Below are 26351 nucleotides of genomic sequence, written 5' to 3' on the forward strand. Positions count from 1 at the left end.
TTTCAAGACCTGCTTACATTATTATGATTGCATCATTTTTTGTCTGATGTGGGGCTTATTATCTAGTATCACACCCAGGAAGTGTCTCTCTGGGTTGATGTCCACATGTTGATGTAATTTATCTTATTTAACTTTGATTGAAAGACTCATCTAACAGAGCTAAACTCAATTAATCTGTTATGTAAGTATATTTCTACTCAGTCGTACACGCACCATAGTTCGTTGTGAGAGGGAGCCTTCTGTTTCACTGCCTCCATTACTGACTTGTCTGCGTTGTCCTCACTGACCTTCGCTCTGCTGTTGCTAAGTGGAGTAAAACTTTGCCTCCCTCCAACAACAGAGACAGACTGTCCCTTTCCCTCACAGCTGTGTGGCCTGAATGCTGGAAATAACCACCGGCCCGCGGAGCAGGAGTCATGGTTGTTTAGCAGTGGCTAATGTTGGTATTGTGCCGCTGTGAACTGGAGGAAAAAATGAAAACAGAGAGACACAGGCTGCGTTTTGTCGTGGAGATGGATGAATTGTTGCTCAGAGACATGAAGAAGGGAACAGCATGTGCAGCCTGACAAAAACAAGGGAAAAGGTTTGGTTCATTCTGTGATAAATACTGCATTTTGCAACCTTTGTAAGGAAAAGTTAATTTGATGTTTTTGCTTTTCTGTTTGCATTCACTGACTGATCCATTTGTCTTCAAGTGTATTTTTATTATCACCAATTAATTTAGATTTTTTTTTAATTCCCAATAACTCATCTTGGTCATTAAAATCCTGGAGTAACCTTGTTCACTTTAACCAATTTAAAGATTATAACCCAAAACAAAGGAAACATAAAGCATTTTCCATCAATAAAGAACAAACTGGCCATTCACTCTCCTGTGGTTTATGGGGTTAGGTTAAGCAATAAAAACAATAGACCACATCTAACTTTTTCCTTTAAATTCATTTAAAGTTCTCAGTACATAAAGTGTATTATGAGTCTGGTAAGACATGGACGTGAACGGCAGTCCAGTCTTTTCTTTTGGGGGGTTTTTAGTTTGGAACAACCATTTCACACATACACTGAGCCAGAACCACTTTGGCTGTGTTTTTCTTCTTCTGCCGCTCTGGCGTTGATGCTGCATCACGGTCCAGGTAGATGAAAAGATTTTAAGTCATTTCCAAAAACAGGAGCAGATAAACTGAATCAGAATGTGAGATTTTATTGTTGCATCGATTAAGTAAATGCAGGTTAAATACAACCCAAATTTTTACTCAAAAGACAGCAGGTACAAACTGGGATGTGTCCAGATTCTCTGAATCTTTTGGAGATATTCTGAGCTGGCCACTTTATTAGGTCCACCTTGCTAGTACTGGGTTGAACCCTTTTTTCTACCAGAACTGCCTTAATTCTTGGTGACATAGATTCAATAAGGTGTTGGAAACCTTCCTCAGAGGTTTTCTCCATATTGACATGACAGCATCACACAGTTGCTGCAGGTTTGTCGGCTGCATCCATGATGAGAATCTCTCGTTCCACCACATCCCAAAGCTGCTCTACTGGACTGAGATCTGGTGACTGTGGAGGCCGTTGGAGTCCAGTGAACTCATTTTCATGTTCAAGAAAGCAGTTGGAGATGATCTGAGCTTTGTGACATGGTGCATTATCCTGCTAGAAGTAGCATCAGAAGATGCTCCACTGTGGTCATAAAGGGATGGACATGGTCAGCAAATATACTCAGGTAGGCTGTGGTGGTTAAAATCCCTCCACCATTACACCACCAGCAGCCTGAACCAAGGCAGGATGGATCCATGTTTTCATCATGTTTCCACCAAATTCTGAGCCTAGCATCTGAATGTGGAGCTGAAATGGAGACTCATCAGACCAGCAACGTTTCTCCATCTTCTATTGTCCAGTTGTGTGTGTGAAAATCCCAGTAGATCCCAGCAGTTTCTGAAATTCTCAGACCAACAACCATGCTCAAAACCCCCTTTTGTCCTCATTCTGACATACAGTTTGATCTTCAGACCATGTCTACATAACTAAATGCTTTGGGTTGCTGCCTTGTGATTGATTGATTAGATATTTGCATTGAACAGGTGGACCTAATTAAGTGGCCGGTAAGAATGGATGATGAAATATTAAATCTTTGTAATATTACACTAAGGAACATTTCTCTGAAAATTCATAATTTGTAGACGCAGCTTTCAACAGATTCAGATTCATCAGTTTATCTTTTACTTCTGGAAGACTCTACCTCTGTAAGGTGCTCTTTTTACACCAATAAACTTCATTATTTGTGGTATGTTCCTGCAGATTCTACTTTAGTTTTCACTCCACCAGCTTTTCATTGACTTGATAAACTAATGTTCTTCATAAAGTAGAAGTTGATGCTTTCTATCCAACATTGTGAACAAAATAGTTCGTGATAATTTTTATTTAAATTGAATACAGCATCCTGATTGTTGGTATATGAGTAAACATAAGAGTCAGTATGAAGAAAAAGAGAAGACGAGGCAAAACACTTTTTACAGTTTATTGTATATATATATTTATATTTATATATATATTTATAAAACTACAAAAGTAAGACTGTTTCAAATTCATAAACAGCTGTTCATTTATATATATTTTTATATATGTAGACAGTTTCAGCCAAAATTTGGACACCTGTCATTCGTTTCAAAGAATTAGTGGCCAAACTTTTCACTGGAAGTGTTTACACTTACAAATTATCTGCAGACCCAATACAGTGATCAGATGATCATTTCTCTCTGTACGTTTGTGTTCTGTTGCATAGAAAAAGGCACAGCTCTGAGGTCTGTGTAAAATACAGCCTTCGTAGAGGAAGTCAGCCTCGACTGTGGTCAGTCCGCCTACACAAGCTCAGACAGCGCTAAAACCGATCCGGTGACAAACACTGATTGAGAAGTCCCAGGAGCTCCAATGTTGTCAAGCTATGTACATTACTTTTGGCATTGAAGCATGTGTGACAGGCTTTGGAGTCTTGACATCCGAAGGGTTGGAGATGGGATTTTTTTTTTTTTTAAGTATTGCTGCAACTGTTTTCCTTCAACTGGAAAAAAAAAACAAGTACAAAAGATTTTTCTAAAAAGCTGTGGCCACCACCCCACAAACAGATCAATAACAAAGCATCAAACAAACAGATAAAACATGATAATATAATTACCTATGTATATTTTTCTTTTAAAATTGGCTTCAACCCAGTATTCCACACTCGGATACATTCCTATCTAAAATACATTCCTACCACACATTCTGTACACACTTTTACAATCCATATGTTCATTTCACAACAAAAATAAATATATTTACACAGAAAAGACAAAACAATATGAATAAATAACTTCAATGGGGAAAAAAAACACTCCAAAAATTCAAACAGTGAAAGAAACAAAGACTCTACAAACAGTATGAACTGGTATGTGCTTGACTTACAATTAAACCTTCCAACGAACACCAGAAAGCGAATGAAAAGGGATTCACGGAGACCCACTAAGAACCCACCCACCCCCACAGAAATGCCACTGACGTATTCACTGGGTTTGTTTCATTGAACGCTTTGCTACCAGTAATGTTTTCTCTCTCTATGGACCGCTGCTACAAACTGATCAGAAATGCTTGTCATACACTGTCAATAACTAGACAATAACTAGTAGAAGATATGTAAATGATACGGCAAATTATCGTGTGTTATTTGTAGTGATGAACCAGGAGTTTTGTGGTTTGGTGGCCTGTGTCAGGGGTTAGTGTTCTGAAACAGCAGCCATCAGGTTAACACTGTGGTTTCGGTTTCCTACTTCTGTAAAAATCTGTGTTCAAATCATTTATGACTGGAAACAGTACATAAATGAACACAGCTACAGGGAGAAGTAAATATACTATGCAGAAAATTCTCAGTAATACTGCTCGCCCTGCTTTGATTCAAACCCGAAGGAACCGCTGCACTGGCTGCACTTTCCAGCTCACCTACACCAGCCACTTTTCTTCCAATGTAAACATGCTTTTCCATGGGTGTAGCTCATTTGAATTCCCCTGCAAGTGGATCGCGATAACCAGCTCATATGACTGACCTCATGCAAAGTAGCAAGCAGCACAGTTAGATGTGACTACCAATAAGACGGGGAAAGACGAAAGGAGGAAAAAATAACACAAAATCTGAAGGAAATTAGCAGAACTGATGTGCACAAGAGCAAACAACCTGTTGAATGTTTTTTGGAGCTACTCCCACAGCAAAGCTAATATGTTAAAACAAAAATGCTCGCATTACAATTAAAACAAAGCATCTCCAATATAATAACGATTAAATAATTAGCATTTGATCATGTAAAATTACCTTTCTTAATAATACAATAAATTAAAAAACGAGGAGTGACCTCAATTGGTTGTTAAAGTGAGAAAAACTAAAAAATACTGTAAAAACAGGAATAGAATAAGTGGTCATTTGAAAGGCACTCGTCTGCTAAAAGCCATAATTACAGTGTGTGTGTGTGTGTGGGTTTACTTGTATTTCTGTACCTGTGAGGCGAATATCTCCCCACAATGATGGCTTAATAGAAGCAGAAAAACACTATTTACAGTTAGTTTTGGGGTTAAGGCTTAGATCCGGGGTAAAGAATAGAAAGAGGATTCGGGATTAGGAAATGAGGGGCGTTGATGAAAGTCCTCACAAGTATAGATATACAAATATATGTGTCTATTGTTTCCCAGTTACTTTATTTCCATGTCTGGAAAGGCGAGCACAGTGCATGCACAGTGTTGTGTAGAAGTAGTAGTTGATAGTAGTACTAACCGACATCACCTTCGATGTTTACAATTACCGACCTTTAAAAAAAAACAAAAAACTCACGACATAAAAACAACAACCAGAAAACAAAACAAAGAAAAGGAAAATCGATCCCAAATGTTTCATTCCAGTCTGTTTTCCAGGTTAAAGAGTCTCAGTTTCCTCGAGTCATGACCCCACCAGCACCTCCATGATGTGGTCCAGTTCTGTCAGGTCAATTTTGAAAGGCTGATTGGCTGAAACCTGGGGGGCGGGGCCGCTGTACGGCGACGCCAGTGATTTGAGGAGGTCGTCTGCAGTCACCACCGGCGGCAGCTTGGTGAGGCCGCTGCCTGCCGTTACGCCCACGGCCCCCGTCGTTGTGCAGGGGTCAAAGTCATACATGGACGTGTCAATGTCGGCGAACAGGACGTCGTCCAGCGCCAAGTCTGAGAGGAACCCCGAGGGCGAGGAAGAGGAGGGGGGGAATGAAGGAGAGGAGGAAATGTCTACGAGGCCACCAGGGGGCAGCGTTGGCTGAGGGTCCGTTTGTCGGAGCTCAGCGGAACGGCTCTCCGCCAGGAAAATGGCGGCTGCCTCTGGTTTAGCACCCGTGGTCCTGCAGTCTCTGGCTGAGCCTGGGGGTGGCGGGGACAGGGTCGCTAGCTGGGAGGGCTGGGTGGTTGGTGTGGGAGCTGGGGAGGTAGTCATGGTCGTAGTATTAGCTGCTACTGTCCTAGTTATGGCTGCAGGAGGACCCAATTCCATGTTGCTCAGAGAGGAGACAGCCATGGGGCTCATAGGTGCCGAGGGAGGGGGCACAGGGGGTGGTGACAGAGGAGGAGTGGGAGGGGAGGGTGAACAAAAGGCTGAATCTCCTCCATCCTCCTCTAGTAAAGAGGCTGGAGTTAGGCAGACCTCCAACCGATGGGAGTCGGCTGGGGACGCCTGGAAGCTGGGAGGCACCATTGGGTGGGGGGAAGGCGGGGGAGCGATCGCCGGCATCAACAGTGCAGATGGCTGGGACGCCTGCGTGACCGCTGCCGGTGACAAAACACCAAAAGATGGCGGAGCCTCGCGGAATCCCTCATCCATGGGGTCGTCGGGCGGTGGTGAGGGCGGGAGGAGCAGCGGCCGCAGGGAGCCTTCCTGCTTCAGCTCGTCCTGGATGCGGCGCAGCATGTTGTTGATGAGGACCCGCCGCTCCAGGCTGGGCTCGCCGAGCGGCCGCTGGCTGTACAGCTTCATCAGGGAGATGTTGAAGATGGTCTGTCTCTGCAGGGTGTACGACACTTTAGAGAGACCCTCAGGAGCGACACCTAGCCCCCCTCCCGCCAGCGACGCCTCCGCCGTTTTGCCTTCCAGCCCCTCTTCATCCTCGTCCAGCTTCCGCTTCGCACCTTTACCGAACATATATCTGAAAACACAAAACCAAAGAGAGAGGACGCAAGTTTATTTAAAGACCAGAGATGCAAATTTGCAACAAACTTTGTTTTATTTTTATTGATCAAAGTAGTTTATTTAATAACACGTTCCAGGGTTTCTGCTACGTGTAAATGATGGTGGTGCACTGCTACGGCAAAATAAAAGCCGCCATGCTTTTCAGAATTATGGGTGTTTTCTTTTTCTCCTGATGTTACAGACATAAATTATATTGTATGAACGGATCCATATGAGCATAAAGTTTATATTTGTGCACATTTACAGATCATAGTAAGAGTGTGAAATTGTACTCAGGAAATGTGACACTGCTTTGTGACACACGGGAGGCGACAGCGACAGGCAAAACTCATCGCAACCTTCGTGAAACCAAACACATGGGACGCGACAAACAGCAGCGACGGCAGCAGTGCCGTGCATCGCGCTCTAAGATCGCTCTCTCCAAGAAATTTGATTGGTTATGATGTTGGTGGGGATTTTGGCATTTTCAAACCAGTCCCTGACGTGACAAAGTATGACAGATGGAGAGTCAGAAGATTTTGCACGAATTGACAGAAATCTTGCTGTTTACTGTATAAAAGAAAGACAACCCTGGGTTCATCCGAGTTTACAAAGCATCGTGAATATCATCATTTGATGGGCGTCAAGGCTGATTGAGATAAACCCAGAACCTATGTTTGGACTAACTCACTCTGGCACCACGCGGCTGCCTTTTATTAAGCTAAAATGATCTATTCTTCCATGTTCATGTGCAGACTGCACTGTCTAGCCTGCTCTCATTGGTCAGTCCACGAAGCCCCTCGCTGGTTGGCTGTAGTGCCAGGTGACAGCGACAAAAATAGAACATTTTTCTACTTTCTTGTGTCACGTCTACATGAACGAGCGCAACATTTCACATACATGAATGTCGCCTGTCGCTTGACTGGAGGACAGCGATTTTTGCCTCATCACGCAGGTTCCATAGGAAACGAATGGAGAAGTAGCGACGTCGCCTTCCGTGTGTCGAGCCCATTAATCATTTCATTTTAAAAGACAAACACAGGAGTCTCAACTTCCTGTCCGGTTCAACTGCGACCTGCTCAAGAGTGGCGGTAAAGAGGTGGTAGAGCAGAGTAAAGAATTACATACTTCACAAGAAGTAAGAACTTTGTCCTTGTACTTGTCGTTCTTGTTCTAAATGTTCCCACGTTAACTGTGCCACATTAGTGATGTAAAAGACTATAAAACTTGCTGTACAGCTCTTAAAAAAAAACTAAACAAGTAACATCAAGTACTCTCAGCTTGGCTGCAAACTGTGCTATTAGATAAAGCCACACTATGTTTGTCTAAAATAAATTATTTATAAAAAATTATGTTGCAAAGCCCTGCCCCAAAACATTAAAAAAAAAATCCTGAAGGAAACCCTGCATTCCCCAGTCAAGTTTTCAGACTGAAAACTAACAGATTAAAGCAGCTAAAACACAATGAGGACATTACAACAGGATTTAACTTAAGAAAAAAACATACATGGAGACCCTGAGCAGCTGCAGTGGGAGCCTCACCACTGCATACTGTATTTCATTACAAACACACACACACACTAAGTTATGTAATCGCAGCGTTCTCGGCTGTACTACTGGATCATAGGCCAGATTTCACCCAGAGTACCACACTGAGCACAGAGTGAAGGAGAAAAAGTAAATCTATTCCAGCAGTTTGATTTCTGCATGAAAAAGGAGAAAAAAAAGAGAAAAGTGAGGCACTGCTGCAGTGTGTTTGACTTTAATCCAGGCTGACATGCTCATGCAGCCAGTCGCTGTCTACTCTCTGACACACTGCGCATGCGTCTGATCACACACACACACACACACACACACACACACACACACACACACACACACACACACACACACACACACACACACACACACACACAATCATCTGAACACACACACAGGAAGTGTAAGCTGCAGGCCCAGTCACCACAACTGGTTGGTTGCCATGACAGTCAGCTGGGAATTCACCCAAAGAGATGACAAAGAACTGGATCGGGGTGGGAGGAGGAGGAGCTGGTGTGGGGGTGGTGCTGGGGGTCAGGAAGGAAGGGAGGAGGAAGAGGAGGAGGAGAACAAGCAAGAAGAGGAAGTAGAGGAGTAGGTGAGAGCTTCATCTGGGAGGTGAGAGGGAAATGAAGATCAGTCTCCTCCCTGAGACTAATATTCATTCTGAAACTCTGATCCATTTGATTTCTGTCCAATCAAATTTACTCAACACAGGAAACACCAATTGCACAAATTGCAATTGTACTTTGTCGAGTTTTAGAAACAGCGCTTTTATTTTGTGAAAAACTGGAATGGAAACGCAGCTTGTGTCTGACTGACTTCAATTTTTTAAACACGTAAACCCACATTCTAGATTTACTAGGCTAGATGTCTATACATCCAGCTGTAGTAGTGTGTAACGGGGGTCTGGAGCCTAACCCAAATGCTATGAGCTGAGAGCTACACTCTGGACAGGATGCCAGTCCATCACAGGGTCGGTTAGGACTCACATATCCAATGCAGATGACTGACAGGCATTTGTAGGAAAACAGAAGAGAAACAAAACAGGAATAAACTCTGAACCACGAAGGAGTCAAAATGAACTCACACAGAGCTGCAGAATAAAGAGACTTGAGCTTGTTACATACTACATGAGAGGCTCGAGGCTGCAAGAACAACGAAAAAGTTTGCACTGGTCCGATCAATTCATACTCCACGAGAAGCTTCGTCTGCGATGGGGCGGGTAGAACTGCAGGAGGGATGTCTTTGTTTTTATATGTAATGAACTGGGTTATTTCATATTTACGAGAAACTTCGTCCGTGGCAGCGTGGGATTGTGCACGCGGCGGTATCTGTGTCTTTCACATTATTATATAAAAGTGACTTCATCGCATTTCAGTGTGAACTGTACACGGCCCTAAAGTGACCTGCGTGCGTAAAGGAAGATGTGACGTCACACTCAGCACGCCGAATTTACGTAAGTAAATATGGACAATATATATTTTAGCATGTGTGTATCAGTTTTAAAGTTGTTGCGCAATCAGAGCAGGAAAAAACGATGATATAACATTGTTACGTTCACTGTTTCCATTCAGTCTTGCCATAAACCTTTGGCACAGATTTGTGACGTCTGTCTCACTTTAATGATGTAAAAGTCAGATGAAATGCAACAGAACTGTTCAGACTGAGGTTGCTTTGAAAAGGACTGGATATGAATCCAATTTAGTACCACTTGTGAAAATCGCCTGGACTGGGTTTGAAAAAAAAAATCGTATTTGTGCTTGTCAAACTGTAAAATAAAATAAAAAAAAATCAGATAAAAAATCAGATTGGAGTAACTTTTGCTTGCAGTGTGAACGCTGTGTGATTGAAAGCTGAGGCAGCTGCGCATGTCTGACTCTGAGTCACGGCCGACATACCAGAGGTGCCCCACCCCTTACATTCCACTTCATTATTTTCCTCTCCTCTCTCCTTCCCTATCTCCTCTCCTCTCACACTTTCTTTTACCTCCTTTTCATCCTTTTATTTCTCCCTTCTTAATTAATTTAATTCTCCCTTAATTAATTAATGTGATTGTTTTACTTTACTAAAAAAAAAAAAAAAAAAAAAAAAAAAAAAGATTACTACTACTACAATATTGAATTTCCCTTTGGGATTAATAAAGTATTTTTCATTCATTCATTCATTCTTGTAGTCTTCACCTCCCACCCTTTCTGCCCTTTTCACTGACTGTCAAGAGTTCACAGGCCCAGCTTCATCCTTCACTCTATGAGCCATGTCTAGATATGAGCACACCAAGACAAGAAAAGCAGGTCATAAATGAGTGGAAGACATAACACACAGAAACGGAGGAGTAACTGCTCTTCAAAAATGGAGCCAAGGTCATTCTGACTTCACATATATTGCTGTCGTCAAATTCTACAAAAGGCTCCAAAAAGTACAATTTCTAAAAAAAAACTTTCTATGAAGGAAACATAGTAAAAAGAACGAATAAACCAGCTATGACAGGATTTTCTGAAGGTCAAAACTTTTAATGCATATGACCCCACAATTAGTCATTACTTCTAAATTTGACTAAAAGTTGTAGGAAATGACGAGTATTCAGTGGTAGAGTCCCTTAGAGTCATATTGAAAACTGAGGATGATTCACTTTGACCCGTTATTTTACAAGCCGCTATGAGGCTTTTGGTCATATATGCTCCTTTTTGCACATTTTGACATAAAAAAAAGATTGTAAAATTATGCAAAATTTCCTAAACAGCATGACTGGATCAATGTGAGGAAAGCACTTCTTTAATTTAGCCATAAAGCATAACTGAGGTTAGTCCTCTTCAGCTGAGAATTTGCAGCAATAAAAAGAAGACAGTATGATAAAATTATATCAAAATGTTAAGTTTAACATAAAAAAAGACGTGAACGCTTGCGGCTAACTGGGAGGAAATGAGCTTCTGTAGGGAAAAAAAAGGAAGAAAACGTATGGAATTAAAAAAAAAATTAAAAGAAGAATGTTTTAGACATTTTAACTTGAAATCATGTGTGTGCAATCATGGGAGTGTGTGTTAGTCTGCCAACTGTGCCTGAAAACAGGCATTAGCCACGTGGGTCGAGGATATCATTCCTGGAGCTGGCTGTAGTGAGTACAAGTGTGTGTGTTGTGCAGCAGTGCAGAGCTAGTGGATGGACTGCAGTGATATTATGATCCTGTAACCGGATACGCTGGTTTCCATTCCTGAGCTGCACATCCACCCCTCCCCCCTCGCCTCCACGTCAGGCTATTTCAGGTTCTGTACATGCACAAAGTATGGACACATGCTACCACGCTGCAGGTAGACGAACGTTGCCCCGTACTGCATGCTTGGTGCATTAATCGCTCCGTTCACGTGTGTGAAGGCGAACGGTAACACACTTGCAGTGCGCAGTCCTGACTGCCTTCCCACTGTTCCCTTGCATTGTAATGCATCCAGCTCTGCACATGAGGACGACACTGTCTAACTTAACCCTGTGTGAGTATTTGTGTGTGCACTTGTCCCTCTCTCGTGCACGCACATACACACAATATCAAACTAGTGAACACATTCCAGCAAAAACCCAGAGGAAGAGATAGTGCATTGTAGTGTTTGCTTAACCAGATCCAATATGCTCAATAACAGCTACACTTCCACACACAACTTAAGATACAGTTACACAACGACCGGAGCTACAACGTACTGCTACTACTGCTACTACAACCCTGCTGGCAAATACTGGTTTTGTGACATTTCTGAGCACTTGTGCATGTATTAAGGCGTGACCAAATCAGAATTATTCATGCAGTTAACTCTTTGCAAGCATTTTGAGTGTCATTTCCTAGCAAACGGCAGTACTCAAAAACCTCAAACCCGGGGTGACACTACTGAACCACTCAAGAAATGCTGAAAGAAAAACATGAAATTGTGAATTGTTGTGGATTACACACGAGTGGTTGTTCAATTTGTCAGTCAGGGGTTTAATATATGACATTATCCAGAATGTGAGCTATATTATGACTTAAGGGCGAACAAGTAAACATACAAGAACGTGCAAGAGTCAGAATAAGAAAACTCCAACTTCATGCATCACATGATGTACAGTCATGAGCATATCAAAGATCATCAACATAATGGTGACCTATGTCTGAAATACAGAATGCTGTCATCTGAAGCCATTAATGTGATGTAGCTCATGACTGAAAAGGGCTTCTGTTTCTGTGGAACATAAAGAAGGGAGGGAAGATGGTGGAAAAGAGTCCAAACTAAAAAAAACTAAGCCAATCACACAGCTGGAAATAATGTCTGCATGTGTGCTACAAACATGAGCTTTTTCCCTCATACTGAACATCATAAACACTCACATGACAGAGGTCAACTGGCTATCAGAGAGAGAATCTACTACAACCTCTTATGCAATGACACACCTGGTTACAAAACAGTACAGTTCTGCTGCACAATACGCAGCATTGCACATTAAAACAGCAACGGTATGCAAGCTCAGCTCTCTGGAAGAGATGCTGCTTTCCATTATAAATAAGCTGATAATAAAAGAAAAGAATAATAGAGAAAGAATATAAGAGAAAAAAATACATAAATGAAATAAAATAAATTAAATTTAAAAAGGTGTTGAGGGATTAAAGGCATTACAGATGTTTTTTAACTAAATGAATGGCCTACGCTCTGATTCTCCATGCACTCCAGTCCAGATCAACAGTACACGCAGAGCAAAGCTTAGTGATAAAAGAGTGTAAAGGTCAGAAACAAAGCGTAAAAAATAGTCACTGAAGTGACTGTTTTCTTTCCTAACTCATGATGAAACTAGACTCAGTTTATTAGATATGTGTAGCTTGTTCTGGGAATAATATTAGACACAGTTGAATAGCAGGGAGGACTTCTAGGATTCGTAATACAGCTAAACGTAACCAGCAACCATGAAGCAAACATCTACACAGACAGACCTGACAGGTGACTTACAGTTTGCTATTCTTACTATGAATCACTCTGAGTAAACTGCACGGTAACTCAGTGTTACACATGCACAATAAGTGTGCATCTGAAATTTCTGGTCATTACTGCCTTCACACCAACTCGCTCTCCCTCATATGCACCCGCTCTTAAGTCTATAAATAAAAGGCAGAAGAAGAGAGCAGATTTAGGTCAGCAGACGTGTCTGCATGCTGCTCATCAGCACTCCACTCTTTCTGCCGAACCACCGAGGGAGAAAACAGCCTGGCACTTCAGCGTGACAAAGCCTCAGAAAGCTACAGACATCTATGGCATCAATACATCTGGTCGCCGGGTGATCTGTAATACCCGCCTTATTACTGCAGCATGTGCCTTATTACTGCAGCATACACTGTATCACGGCAGATTTGGCCCTATTACCACAGCGCCGGCTTTCTGCACTGCAAGTGTCATCATTTTCATGGCAGGGGACACCTTTATTACTTGATTATAATCCTAACAATTCTGATACAACCCTTACTGGGGCATGCAAAGCCATGCTGCTGCAACGACTTTTACTACTGCAGCTTACATTTACAGCAACTGAAGGTATAAAACAAGTAGCATCCAACTTTATGCAGCCCTCATAAGCAAGTTAATACCACAGGTTATCCTTTAAAGACTCATAAGCTCTTATAAAGGCTGAAAAATTACAGATATGATTACCTAGTTTTAAAATAAATAAATACAAAAGATAATGATCATTTTCAACTTTTGCTTTAGATCAATATTAGCTAAACACGGCTGAGTATGTATTTTAGGAGGAAAAAATAATGTTTGAAAATTATTTTGCTGCTGAAGGTGATCAATGGTGATCAAAAAGTCTGTGTGACTGGAATCAATGTTGAAATATTGTTATCCCTTGTAGAATTAGAGGAAAAATTGTTTGAGAAAAGAAATTTCACATTTCTCCTTGGTTTTATTGTGATTTGCTCAGGTATACCATGTATATCTATATATATATATATATGTCTGTAAATACAAACAACATCAATATGAACCTTATTATTGCTGAGAAATTCTGAATTTGGTCTGAGTACATTGGCTTTTCAGTCATATCTTCTAAGAACATGGCCAGGAATTAAAGCCTTATAGGTTATCAAAAGATAAATCTTATCAAGGAGCTCCAAAAGTTATTCTGAAAAACGCCTTGAAAAATATGTTTTTCTCCAAAAATGGAAATGAAGATTGATGCTAATAGATCACTTAATTTAAGCATCTATTTTAATACTATTGCTTCTCCATGGGAACCCTTCTGTTTGGTAAAGAGTACTATTTAACTCCATTGTTTTTCAAATGGTTTCTGCACCTCACATAGAGTTTAAATATAATAAATAAATAAAAAACAACAAAAACTAGACTTTTCTCCAGCCTCTGTGGTTAACTCCTCGTTTACAGTTGTATAACTCAGTATCGCATATTCTTTTTACACCTCAACTTCAATCAAACAGCATTTAGTGGTTTGAGGTGAGACTTTACTGTGGGTGCTGGTCCAGAGGGTAGAAAGTAGGAAACCTTGAGGTGACCTACATGCAGCCTGTGGGTCATCAGAAAGTGAGGAAGTGCTGTCATTTAGGTGCAGGCTGCTGTGTTGTGGTGTGTTACGAAACGGGGGCTTTTTCCACTACAACAGCTGAGAGAGTACCTCTAAAGACCAAATGATTTCATTCCACGGGCAGTGTCACGAGCCTCCGGTAACTTATTTCACAAAAGGCATTAACTGTTAAATAAGCTGTTCAGTTTCGGTTATTGCAAACGAAACAAATGCAACTCCATTTTAAAGATAAGGACTTTCAGATAAATGCTCATATTTGGGTTTATTTGTGCTGTTTTGTCATTTAAGTAGCATCGTTTATGTTTTTTTTTTATTATTATTAAGGAAGTAATTAAGGTGAAATTGTTCATTTGCGTGTTATTGGTCTTAACAGTGAGCTCCAGTTGAGTGTGTTTAAGAAAGTCCTCCATGTAATTTTGCTTGTGAAAAGTTTGTCAGACTTTTGTCCGCAAACATCAACTCAGAAGCGGCGACAACTGCCTCGTCCTAGTAAACCACGAATGCTTTTCCTCAGATTAGAGCTCACATTTTAAGAGACACATTCTGACTTATGTTACCAATTTAATACGAAAACTTCTTCAACAAGACCCTGCTGCCTAACAGCTCCACAAACACCAGCAGCCACCGTCTCTTAATTCATTATAAATAGGTTATGCCACCGCGCCGGTAGGTACTTCATCGGTGAGTTTTACTTTGCTTCTCTAAAGGTACAAACGGTGTCTTACCACATCCAGGTCTGCCGGGGGTCTACAGAGAAACATTGGGGTATTTAAACAATTCCAGTCGGTTATAGAAGAAAAAAAAAAAAAAAAAAAAAAAAAAAAAAACAATCGGTCCTCGCTCCTCGCTCCCGGAGACTCTGCCATACAATGGCGCTGATAGGAGGAGAAACCAGCCTCTGCTCGCAGAAACGCTGCTGCGTTCACAAACGGTCGGATTTTACTTGGAACGTAAACTGCGCGCGTGCTTATATGTTTTTTAAATACAGAAATCTAGCTAGAATACAGTATTACTAAATCAATTATGTTATGTTACACAAAGTGATACACAGCTAACATTTGAGTTCAATATTTTATTTATTTTATTTTTTAAAAGTCTGTGAATAACTCAAAACTCTATACAGAAGCCTCTTTTAAAAGTTGGCCGTCCGAATACACAAAGACAAAATTTGCATCCATGATTTAACTAACTTAACTAATGTAATTATAAGTCTTTTATAAATCTGATTTTTGACATTTAAGTTATTTTTAGTTTATACTGCGCTACCGACATCGTTGTCAATGTAACGACTGTATTGTTACTGCCAGTTCTAAACTAAGCTTCGTACAGGTTTGGAAGTTTACAAGGAGCCCGTGAATGCAGCAGTAGAAGCTGAAACCGAGCAGCTGCCCTGAGAATCAGTCGCTCCGCCCACAGTTCCACTCGCGTCCATGCGCGCATGCACTCACGCGCCACCACATACACTGTTCTGTAATACAATGTTTCTTTCTATTTTATTTCCTCCTTAATTAACATTATAATATTAAATTATTCTAAAATCGCACACAGACAGCACAAGTTTATGAGACAAGACTTCATCTAGACTGTATAAGCCTTTTCTTTTTGATCATTTCTAGTTGCTTCTTTTAAATCAAATGGAATCTTAAAATAATTCATTTATAGTTTTATTGACATATCACAGAAGTGAGAAGCAGCACAGCTTGGCCGACAAGTGATGTCAGTCAGTCCTGCCCTGTGGCAGATGGCAGGGTGATGTCCAGTAACTCAAACAAAACCCAGCAGTCTGCTCCACACAGACAAAAACACAAGTTCACCACAGCACTAGGGGCACAGAACGGGCATCTTAAACCGTTTGTGGCCCCAATGCCCCCTGTTGCCCTCTCCTCCACCTGTGTACTGAAATGTTCATCTTCGTATTTTTCCGTCAAGTATTCCATAATTCCTGGAGTCTGCTGTTTACCGAGCTCTAACAGTGGCACTAAATTATTCAGCTTCTACTTAGAGAGGGAAACAGAATTAAGATCTTCATTGTGCCCCTAAACCAGAACAGCTTGGTCAAACATCAAAGTGGTATGACAACAGTCATCCTCTCATCTTCATTAAATATTTGGCTCCAGCTTTTTGCCGTTAACAGTAGGAGCTGAACTGGCGCTCACTGGTAACAACAGCCCTGCAAACTTTTTTCTCTGCTCTGTTCTGGGGAGAAAAGCTCTTTGTAAATTAGCTAATTATGAGATCACAGCCCATGCACACATTTCAGTTTACAACAATCCAAGCAAAAACCGTTTATACAAGTTCTGTTGCTCTTGTATACTTAACTCATTTGCCATTTCTTGTTAGAAACCATTCTTTAAATAAGAGGTTCAAGTAAATACTGTATGTGCTGTAATGTAGGGCTGCCTGCTAAAGGCCAGTCGGAGTGCAGAGTTAATGGAGACAGCTGCTCAGACAATAACGCACAAGGATATTATGTTATTCTTAACAAACAGAAATGAACATTTGAAAGTACCTGGGTCATGCAAACAGTTCGGTCTGTGTGAAACCTCAGCTGCAGTGTGGCTGACAGGCAGGTTAGCCAGGCCTGTTCTGTGCACGCTTGCATACGTAGCATCTGAGGTGAATGAAGGTCTGATTTTAGTTCTGTGTTCATCTCTCTGGACTCTAAGTTGACTCATGAATGCCGAGCAGCGAGGAGGGATGGCTCTAAATAAAGATTTCAGGTCAAAAACAGGAAATGGCTCAGCGAGCAGGGAGGGCAGGACCATAGCAACACCAACTGGAGAGCTGCTCCAACAACATCCCTCCCTCCTTCCATCTATCTTTATTTATTTCTTCATTGCTCTTCTTTTAATTCCCTCTTTCTGTGGAGGCTTCGTTCCTATTTTGCTGTTTTATTTTCTACCACTGATTCTTATTTTTCTTCCTTTTTTCTGGTGTCTTGATTGCCTGACCTATCAGAAAGGGAACTTTACGTAATTATCACATATAAATGAGAGTATGTTCAAAACCCTGTAAAAACTTATCTTCTTCTCCAGTTTGAGTGTGCATTCCACTATCAGTGTGAACCTGACTCATGGTGAGTTCACTGGTCCCACTCATCACTCCGTACATGAAGCTACATGTGTTCTCCACCCATCCCCATATTGCACCTTTGAGTGATAATGCGTGGGATTATAGCCAGAATTAGATCACCAACCGTTGTGTTCCATTTATACTCACTGTGGCAACAGGCAGCTTTTTTTGTGTGTCTATCAATTCATGCAGACAAATGGGCTGATAAATACCACAAGCCTGGAAGTTGATTCCTTCTCACGGCTGCTCATGTCCTCTATTACATATTTACAGGAATGTATATACACTTAAAACTAGCCTGTTTAAATGTAAAACACCATAGCAAAAAGTTGCATACTTTTCAGTTGCACTTCTGCTTTGCAGAGTCAAGACAACTAACATTTTAAAAAAAAACTCCCAGCCTTTCGTACCAACCTGATAAAGCTAAAGTCATTACAGGTCCCGGCTCCTTGTAGGTTACTATAAGTTACAGGCCTTAAGTTTGAAGGTAACATCGGGGCAACATGAACTGAACGATAATTAGTTTGCAGTTTTACTTCAGGAAGCTTCTCAGAGTTTTATAACAACTCCTACAGAACCTGTCTGGTAACACTGGGGGGAAATACATTTTATTGAGTGGCCATGGATTATTGCCACATGGGAACAAGATAATTATGTTGTGAGCACACATTACTAATCCATCCACAACGTGCCCAATATTATATAAAGAGTTCGCCTTAGGGCCCATTTATGCTCGATGCAGAAGTTGGATACGCAGACGGACGGACAATCTGTCCATCTCCAGCATTGGTTACGCACGTAATTTGGTCTGTTTTTTAGGGAGCTTAGCTATCCGTCGCTTGATGCAGAAAGCAGAGCAATACCACCGGAAACCACCGGGGGGAGTGCTGAGAAGAATAGCTGACCTTCAAAAAGAAACAAACCAGAGAAAAAAGGAATAGGAAAAAAAAAGAAAGAAAAAAAGCAGAAGACGAATGAAGACAAGGACAACAACTACAGAAATTGCGTAAGTTTTTGAATAAAGGATATGAGAGTGTTTAGGGTGTGTTGATTCGAAACAACTTTATAGTGACGCATTACTGCCGCCAAACTGATGTCAGAGTGAACTGAAAACTCAGCATTGCCTACTAGTGGAGGAACTGACTTAACAACCATGGCAACACAGGGGACACATGAAAGTTTGAGGACAGCGATGTATGATAACCTTTGGAACGGATGCCTTTATTTACGTTTGTAAGAGAGCATAACTGGGCCTTTTCCATAGACAACCAGGTCCGTTGTGAGTAAAATTGTTCACATACTGGCTTGTGTACTATGCTTGTTACTGGAGGATCTCCGTAGGGGGCGCATTAGAGAAATCGAATGCATAGAATTTCTGAATTTGTATGAGAGAAGCAAAATGATAAAAAAAATATTAACAACAGAGGAGGTTAGTATTTAGGTAATTTTAAGAATATGGCAGAAACAAATATGGCAGCCATATTGTAGATGGTTTGTAATGTCCCTTGAACAAAGATGTTGTTTTTATTTAGCAAAATAAATAAAAGAAAACTATTTAATTTCAAGAATAGAGGAAAATTATAAGAGGAAATGCAGGAATAAGAGAAAAAAGGATAAATAAACTAATCATAGCTGATTAAGGTAATAAAATTAAAATTTAACGTCAAAGTAAATATATACATGCATTAACAGAAAGTTAAATCGGCAAAATATCAGTTTATTTAACATTTTATAGAGTAAATATTGCATAAATTAATTTTATGGCCCTGCAATGGACTGGGACTGTGACTTGTCCAGGGTGTAGCCCACCTCTTGTTTGATAGCAGCTGGGATAGGTCCATCCCTTTTCTATACTATGATCAACAAGGTATAGAAAAGGGATGAATTAACGTTATGCAATAATAACTGAAAAAACTATAATACATATATATATATATATATATATATATATATATATATATATATATATATATATATATATATATATATATATATGTGTGTGTGTGTGTGTGTGTGTATTTTTTTTTTTAATTGATAGGGCTGCACGGTGGTGTGGTGGTTAGCATCGCAGCCTTATAGCCAGAAGGTTGCTGGTTCGAATCTCAGCTGGGGGGAGGTTCGAACCTTGAGTGTCGTGGTCTTTCTGTGTGGAGTTTGCATGTTCTCCCAATGTATGCGTGGGTTCGCTCTGGGTACTCCGGCTTCCTCCTACTGTCCAAAGACATGCATGTTAGGTTAACTGATTACTCTAAATTCTCCCTAGGAGTGAGTAAGAGTGTGAATAGTTGTTTTTCCCCCTATGTGTTGGCCCTGCGATGGACTGGTGGCCTGTCCAGGGTGAACCCTGCCTCTCACCTGTTAATGCTGGGATAGGCCCCAGCTTACCCGCGACCCGTAACGAACCAAGTGGTACAGAGAATAAATAAATGAGTACATATATATATATATATATATATAGAGAGAGAGAGAGAGAGAGAGAGCTATAGCACATGTGCTAAAAAGAAGTAAGTGCAGATATAATAAATAATGTACATCGCATGTGGGTAATTTACTAGTAATTTACAGACTGGGTACAAGGAACATATTATACAGACAGTATGTGCCTTGTAGCAGACTATAGGTGAGAACTATAGTCATATTTTACAAGAGGAAATGTACAGATGATAAGTTATGCTATTCAGAAATACAAGTGAATGAACATTTAATAGTCCAATAGTAAATTGGTGTCACTTTTGCCTGTCGTAGGAACAGAGCCAATGACATGTTGTCTTGTAAATCAGAATGAATAGTAGCCTATTAATCAGTTTATTTTTAATAATCAAAGGAGAAACGATAAACCTGTTATAAAGGGAATGGAACCTTAAATTACTTCTGTTGTGATATGGGACAAAATTTGAAAAACTAAAATAATGACTGAAATTAAGAAATTTACCATAAAAACTGTAAAATAATAATTGAGTAATGATAGAAGACAAAATTAACTTGATCTTCTAGAGGTAGCAGGGGGTGCTGTTTGGGGTTTGGGCACCTCCTTAAAATAATGTTAGAGCAAACACTGGTTTTCATTAAAATTTATAAGTGCAGAGATTACAGAGTAAACAGAGTTTACTTAAATCCTACTGGTGTCTTTTGTGCATCATAATGTTATATTCAACATTTACTGTGTTTTATATGAGATTTTAAAACATCAAGTTATACGTTGTGTATTAAGATAAAGCTAAAATATACTGCAATACAGTTTAAGGCCCTATCAGCCCTAGTTCTGAATTTAAGTGTTTGTTTTGTTAGAAATTTGAATAAACCAGGCACGGATGACACTTGTTTACCTCCGTTTCCAACCAAAAAGCTTTGCATTTGTTAGGGTACTTGGCTGAAAACTGTTTGAGAAACACTGTTTTAGTGAATATAACAGCTCTGACAGCAAGGCGAGGAGATTTTCTCCTCCAGTCTTCATGAGATCAATCTATTGCTAAAGCGTGTGAGAGAAACTTTAGTTGCATCATACATGGAAGCCCATGGGAGGTGGACAGGCAGGGCAGGCTCACCTTTGATTATACATATTTTTTTTTCCCTCAGTGTGATTTAAGATTAAACTGAAAAGGTAAAGAGTGAAACCAGAGGGGAACATCCATGTATGCTGGCAGATTTTAGGGGTGTGTGTGATGAGAATATTAACATGGGTGAGGTACATAGGCCCAACATGGAGAGAGAGAGACAGGGAGAGAGACACGGAGGGAGGGGAAGGGCTCCACATCAAAAAATACCCATCTGCTTTCTTTCACATTCTCTCTCCCTCTCTCTTTGTCTCTACCTCCTTCTATTGTCTCCCTTTGTCTCTTTACCAGCCTCTTCCTCCATGTCCATCGTCTCTGCCCCACGAGCAGCTGTTGCCTCAGTCACACCCTCACAGGATGGCTTAGCCTTCCTACAAAATATCCTCCACACAGACGCACAAAACTGGACAAAGCATGTGTGTGTATGAACAGGAATCTCTCCTCTTATCGTCCCCGCCCCGTCCACCATCTTCCCTTTTTCTCATTACACAGACTTCAAACACTTGTTAAGTGCCTTGACTCGCACTTCAGGAGGGGAAATATAAGTAAGCAAAGCAACCAGTCTCCGACGGTGCTGAGATTTTTAGTCAAATCTGCTTTGTAAGTGTGGTTACGCCAAACATCAGGGATCCAAAACAGTGCTGCATGTCTCGGTGTGACACTGAATGGCAGCTGATATGTATTTATGTAAATGAAGAAGAAGAAAATAATTGAGACCTTTTCCTCGATCAGTACTTTGGTTTAAATGAGCTAATGTACCTGCTGTTCTTGTCTACTTACATCAACCTGTTATTGTATTTCTTATGTTACCGTATTACACTATTTGGCACATTCTTGTATATTTGGTATTGTCCAATGTACATCTTGTACTTTGTTCTTGTATGCGGCACACTTCATTTCTCCTTTGAACTGCTGCTCCTGTAAAGGATCAATAAAGCCTTTTTCTTATTGTATCATGTCATATCGTATCAGAAGTTTTGCAGGAAAATGACCAACATTACGGAGCAAAAGTCTTGATCTATTCCGTTTTCTTTTATTTGCTTCCAGGGAGCCAAACTTTCTTCTACTTTTTTTTTTTTTGGTCCTTCAAAGTTTAACTGTAGACATTAGTTACCATGTTTTCAGCACAGTTCTCATACCAAACCATTTTCAGTTCTTTAAGGCAATTTGTCCAGTTAAAATCCTGCAATTGTTGCCTAAACGAGGTTTTATGCATAAAAGAGTTGTTATGGATCAACTACCTTACTGGACCACTTCCACTGGACCCTTGCTGATGTAATTGGACTATTTTGTTGGAGTATCATTTGCTACTGGAGTACAGTTTTAAAGGTAAATTGCATTTGTGACTGGTAAGAAATAAGTATTTAATGAATCTACACTTATGATTGTAGCCTGGAAAGGTATACATCACTCACATCTCAAGAATCTTAGCTTTCCACTGGTGTATAACATGTGCAGGTACTTGGAAGGTAGACGGAGTCGTGTCTGGTACCAGCGGGTCAATGCTGAATCATTCAAGTATAAAACGGCATCTAACTCAAGGGATGAACCAGCAATGTGCTTTTTCATAACGGACAGATGTTTACAGATGCTTTGTTCACATTTCTTTAGCTGCGTCTTTGACAAATGGAGTTACCATGGTAACATTGCAACAAGGAGGTTCCCAAAGATCTGCAAGCTGAAAACGTGGAACATTTCAGCATGATGTGCAGTGTTTCCTTAAATAATATGAGTAAAGTGGAGAAGTGGACGACAAAAGTGGAAATGGCAGGCCTAGAAAACTATCTAGAGCAGATGAGTAACATCTGAAAGTGATGGAGGAAATAGAAAAAAAGGGGGGAAAGCAAACCAGACACTACAACCTCATCAGAAATGTTCTTTATGAATAGCGGCTGTCAAGAAGTCATTCTTAACCCTCTGATGGATAAAAAACATGAAACACTATTTTTCACATGCAGTACTTCTACAGAGATGTATGGTGATGCTTTTCTATATTTTCAATATCAATTGGCTTTTTATTTATATTTATATATCCTATTAAAACACAGCTGTTTCATTTTCTTTTCGTATTTATTACTGAGGCAAACTTGGTAATTACGATGTCTGGTATTCAGGAAATTAAGTAATGTATTTATTTATTCTTCAGTGAGTGGTAAAATTTTGGATGACTCACTAATTTCCACTGTAGTGGCAAATTTGCAGATATTCCATCCACACCCACGCATATCAGAAAACAGCCTTTATGTAGACGTCCACTGTAGTGGACACTATGGATGAAAGGATGACAGAAGGGAAACTGAAAGTCCTTTAAAAAGTCTAAAGAAATATTCCCGAAGAATATTTTAAACTAAGACAAAGTTTGTGTAGCTGAATAATAAAGATGTTCATTATAATTGTACAAACAGTTTTTCTGGTTTATTATATTTCCACTAATGTTTGTTGTTTCAATAAATCACTTTTTTCCATTTTCCTGTGAACATATTAAAAAAGGGTCAAGACTTTTGCACAGTATTTTTATTTATTTACCTTCCTCAGCTTATTAAAAACATTATGACATTTTTTGTGTAGTTGTCATGATCTAATTACTTTTTCAAAATAAAAAATGGGTATTTGTAGTCTTTCCTTTAGGCCTAAAGCCTGAACCACATTTGCTGCAGTGCTGCTGCTTCATAATAAAACCTTTTTGTCAATGTATACGTCTTTATCTTGAATCTCCAGTCATTCACTGATGAATTCCTACTCCCCTTGATGGTTAATAATGCCCCAAAAAATGAGCAATTAAGAATTGATTTAAAGAATTTGAGATAATTTATTAAGTTTGTATAACTTACCTGAACAAACATAGATCCTTCATGTTTTAGAGAAAAGCTGAATACAAGAGCTAACCTCGCGGATTATGCACGCTTCAGGGTTTACTGATTGGGGCTAAGCTGTATGAGCAGTATTCTCCTCTCCTAGTACAAACTTAAGTCAGATGTTTTCAGTCAGCTTTCTGCTTTGGAAAGGCTCAAGGTGTGGACTCTATCTGAATCTTATACAAAAAACTGCCAGTACCAGGTTGGACCCATTTTCCCTCCAGAACTACCTTAATTCCTGGTATCATGGATTCAACAAGGTGTTAGAAACGTTCCTCAGAGATGTTGCTCCATATTGACATGACAGCATCACACAGTGGCTGCATCCTTGATGAAAATTTCCCGTTCCACCACATCCCAAAGCTGCTCTACTGGACTGAGATCTGGTGACCGTGGAGGCCGTTGGAGTCCAGTGAACTCATTGTCATGTTCAAGAAAACATCCCCCACTCCATTACACCACTAGTATGAGCCTGAACAGGATGGATCCATGTTTTCATGGTTTTTCCACTGAACTCTGACTCTATAGGATCTGAATGTGGAGCTGAAATAGAGACTCCTCATACCAGTAACGTTTCTCCATCTTCTGTTGTCCAGTGTTGGTGTTCAGAGATGCTGTTCTGCAGACCTTGGTAGGAACCAGTGCTTATTTAACTTCCTGTTACCTTTCTATCATCTCCAACCAGTCTGTCCATTCTCCTCTGGCCTCTGATATCAACAAGACGTTCTGGTCCAGACAACTGCTGCTCACTGGATATTTTCTCCTCTTCAGACCATTCTCTGTAAACCCTAGAGATGGTTGTGTGTGAAAATCCCAGCAGATTAGCAGCTTCTGAAATATTCAGACCAACAACCACGTTCAAAGTCACTTAAATCCTCTTTCTTCCTCATTCTGATGCTCAGGTTGAACTTCATGAAGTCATCTTCACCACGTCTACATGCCTACATGCATCGAGTTGCTGCCATGTGATTGGCTGATTACAAATTTGCATTAATAAGCAGCAGAAGAGATGTACCTAATAAAGTGGCCTATGAGTGTTTGTTAAAGAATCTTTCATATCTGCATCAGACTACGTCAAATATCAATAAAAAACTCCAGAATAATATTTTACATTATATACAAATACAGATCAAATGACACTTCTTATTACAACACTGACTTATTGCCAGTGTTGGATAGTCAACGAGCTACTTTTGTCAGTAACTGATACTCTATAGCAGGGCTACTCAATTCGGTCCTACGAGGGCCGCAATCCAGCAGGTTTTCCATGTATCCCTGCACCAACACACCTGAGTCAAATTAGGTGGCTCTAACAACCAATCAGGTTCTACACAATGACTCATTAATTTGACTCAGGTGTGTTGGTGCAGGGATACATGGAAAACCTGCTGGATTGTGGCCCTCGTAGGACCGAATTGAGTAGCCCTGCTCTATAGCATTTCTCTTTAAATAAAATAACCCTATTACCGTTACCACATGATCCGTTACTCTGTTACTAGCTCTATTAATACATTTAGGCCAGCAGCTCTGAGCGCCTTCCTGTTTACAGTGGTGATGCAGCACGACATGGAGTGTAGCAAAGTTCGCTTTTTGGGCTTGTTTTTCTGTGAGGTCACTTGTAAAGATCGTCACTCACGGGTTGCAGCTTCCTCTGCTCCCTTTGCAAGTCCCTCCTGATTCTCTCACAGCTGTCCACAAAGCAATAACCCTTGGATGCAGAACGGAAACGTGAACACAACAGTCCAGGAACTAGTTTCCACAGTCCTGTTTCCCTGGTTACCGTGGGCGTCCGAAACGGCACGCCGCTACCCACACACGTGCACAACTTCACCTGATAGACAGTGACAGAGCCTGCAATCAAGTAAGGAAATATGCAAATAAAAATATGTTTTATAAAGAGTAGAAGAAAGATGCTGCGTTGGAGGGCTCAACACGTAGCACAAATTTAATTTTTGAGCAGCTTTTTTATATTATTCTATTTATTTATTTAAAAAATGTTAATAATCTGCTGGCCTGACTTAAAAACAATACTTTGTGTTTGTATTATCTTTGTTACAACACTGTAATTAAGTTATAAAGATATTAATGGGAGAATTTTTAAGAATGTACTTTCACATGAGTAATTAAAAAGTTACTTTTAACATTAACAGTAACACATTACATTATAGTTACTTTTTGAATGAAGTAACTAGTAACTGTAGCTAGTTACTTTTTTCAGTAACTAGAACAGCACAGCGTTTATTATGATGTAAAAACACACTGACATGTTGTAGATTTATCTGCACACAGTCTGATCCGGAGCTGTAAATATTTCCCACTTCCTCTGGTTAGATTAACATTAAAATATAAACTATTAAATCCGTAGAGCTGTATGCATGTTTACAAATCTACAAGCCACATGCAGAGTACGAGTATGACTTCCTTTCTTAATCTTCATGGACCAAATGTAAGAAACTGAACGGCACCTGTCTAAAAACCCCCGCTGAGGGACTCATGGATACAATTGTAGGAGACAGGTCTATAAATAGAACAAGAGTTATTGCACTGCATATAAAACTTTTCATCTTGCAGGAGAATGTGT

At 40.2% G+C, this 26351-nt stretch overlaps 1 protein-coding gene across 3 annotated transcripts in view; it reads right to left on the minus strand.

The window, feature by feature from the left end:
* Positions 1–2498: 2498 nt before the first annotated feature.
* sertad2b (SERTA domain containing 2b) overlaps positions 2499–26351 on the minus strand; it is a 47445-nt gene continuing 23592 nt past the window's right edge. The window contains exons 1-2 of one of the 3 annotated variants that reach the window (XM_042010764.1): positions 16799–16911; positions 2499–6179 (exon numbers count right to left, since the gene is read on the minus strand). In XM_042010764.1, the coding sequence (XP_041866698.1) occupies positions 4952–6175 (1224 nt within the window). In that variant the 5' untranslated portion in view covers positions 6176–6179; positions 16799–16911 and the 3' untranslated portion in view covers positions 2499–4951. Of the gene's footprint in view, positions 6180–15014; positions 15116–16798; positions 16912–26351 lie in introns of those variants that run through there. The other 2 variants (XM_042010763.1, XM_042010761.1) reach the window with 2 other exon arrangements.

Source organism: Melanotaenia boesemani, chromosome 16, assembly GCF_017639745.1.
Source record: "Melanotaenia boesemani isolate fMelBoe1 chromosome 16, fMelBoe1.pri, whole genome shotgun sequence".
Classification (NCBI taxonomy): domain Eukaryota; kingdom Metazoa; phylum Chordata; class Actinopteri; order Atheriniformes; family Melanotaeniidae; genus Melanotaenia; species Melanotaenia boesemani.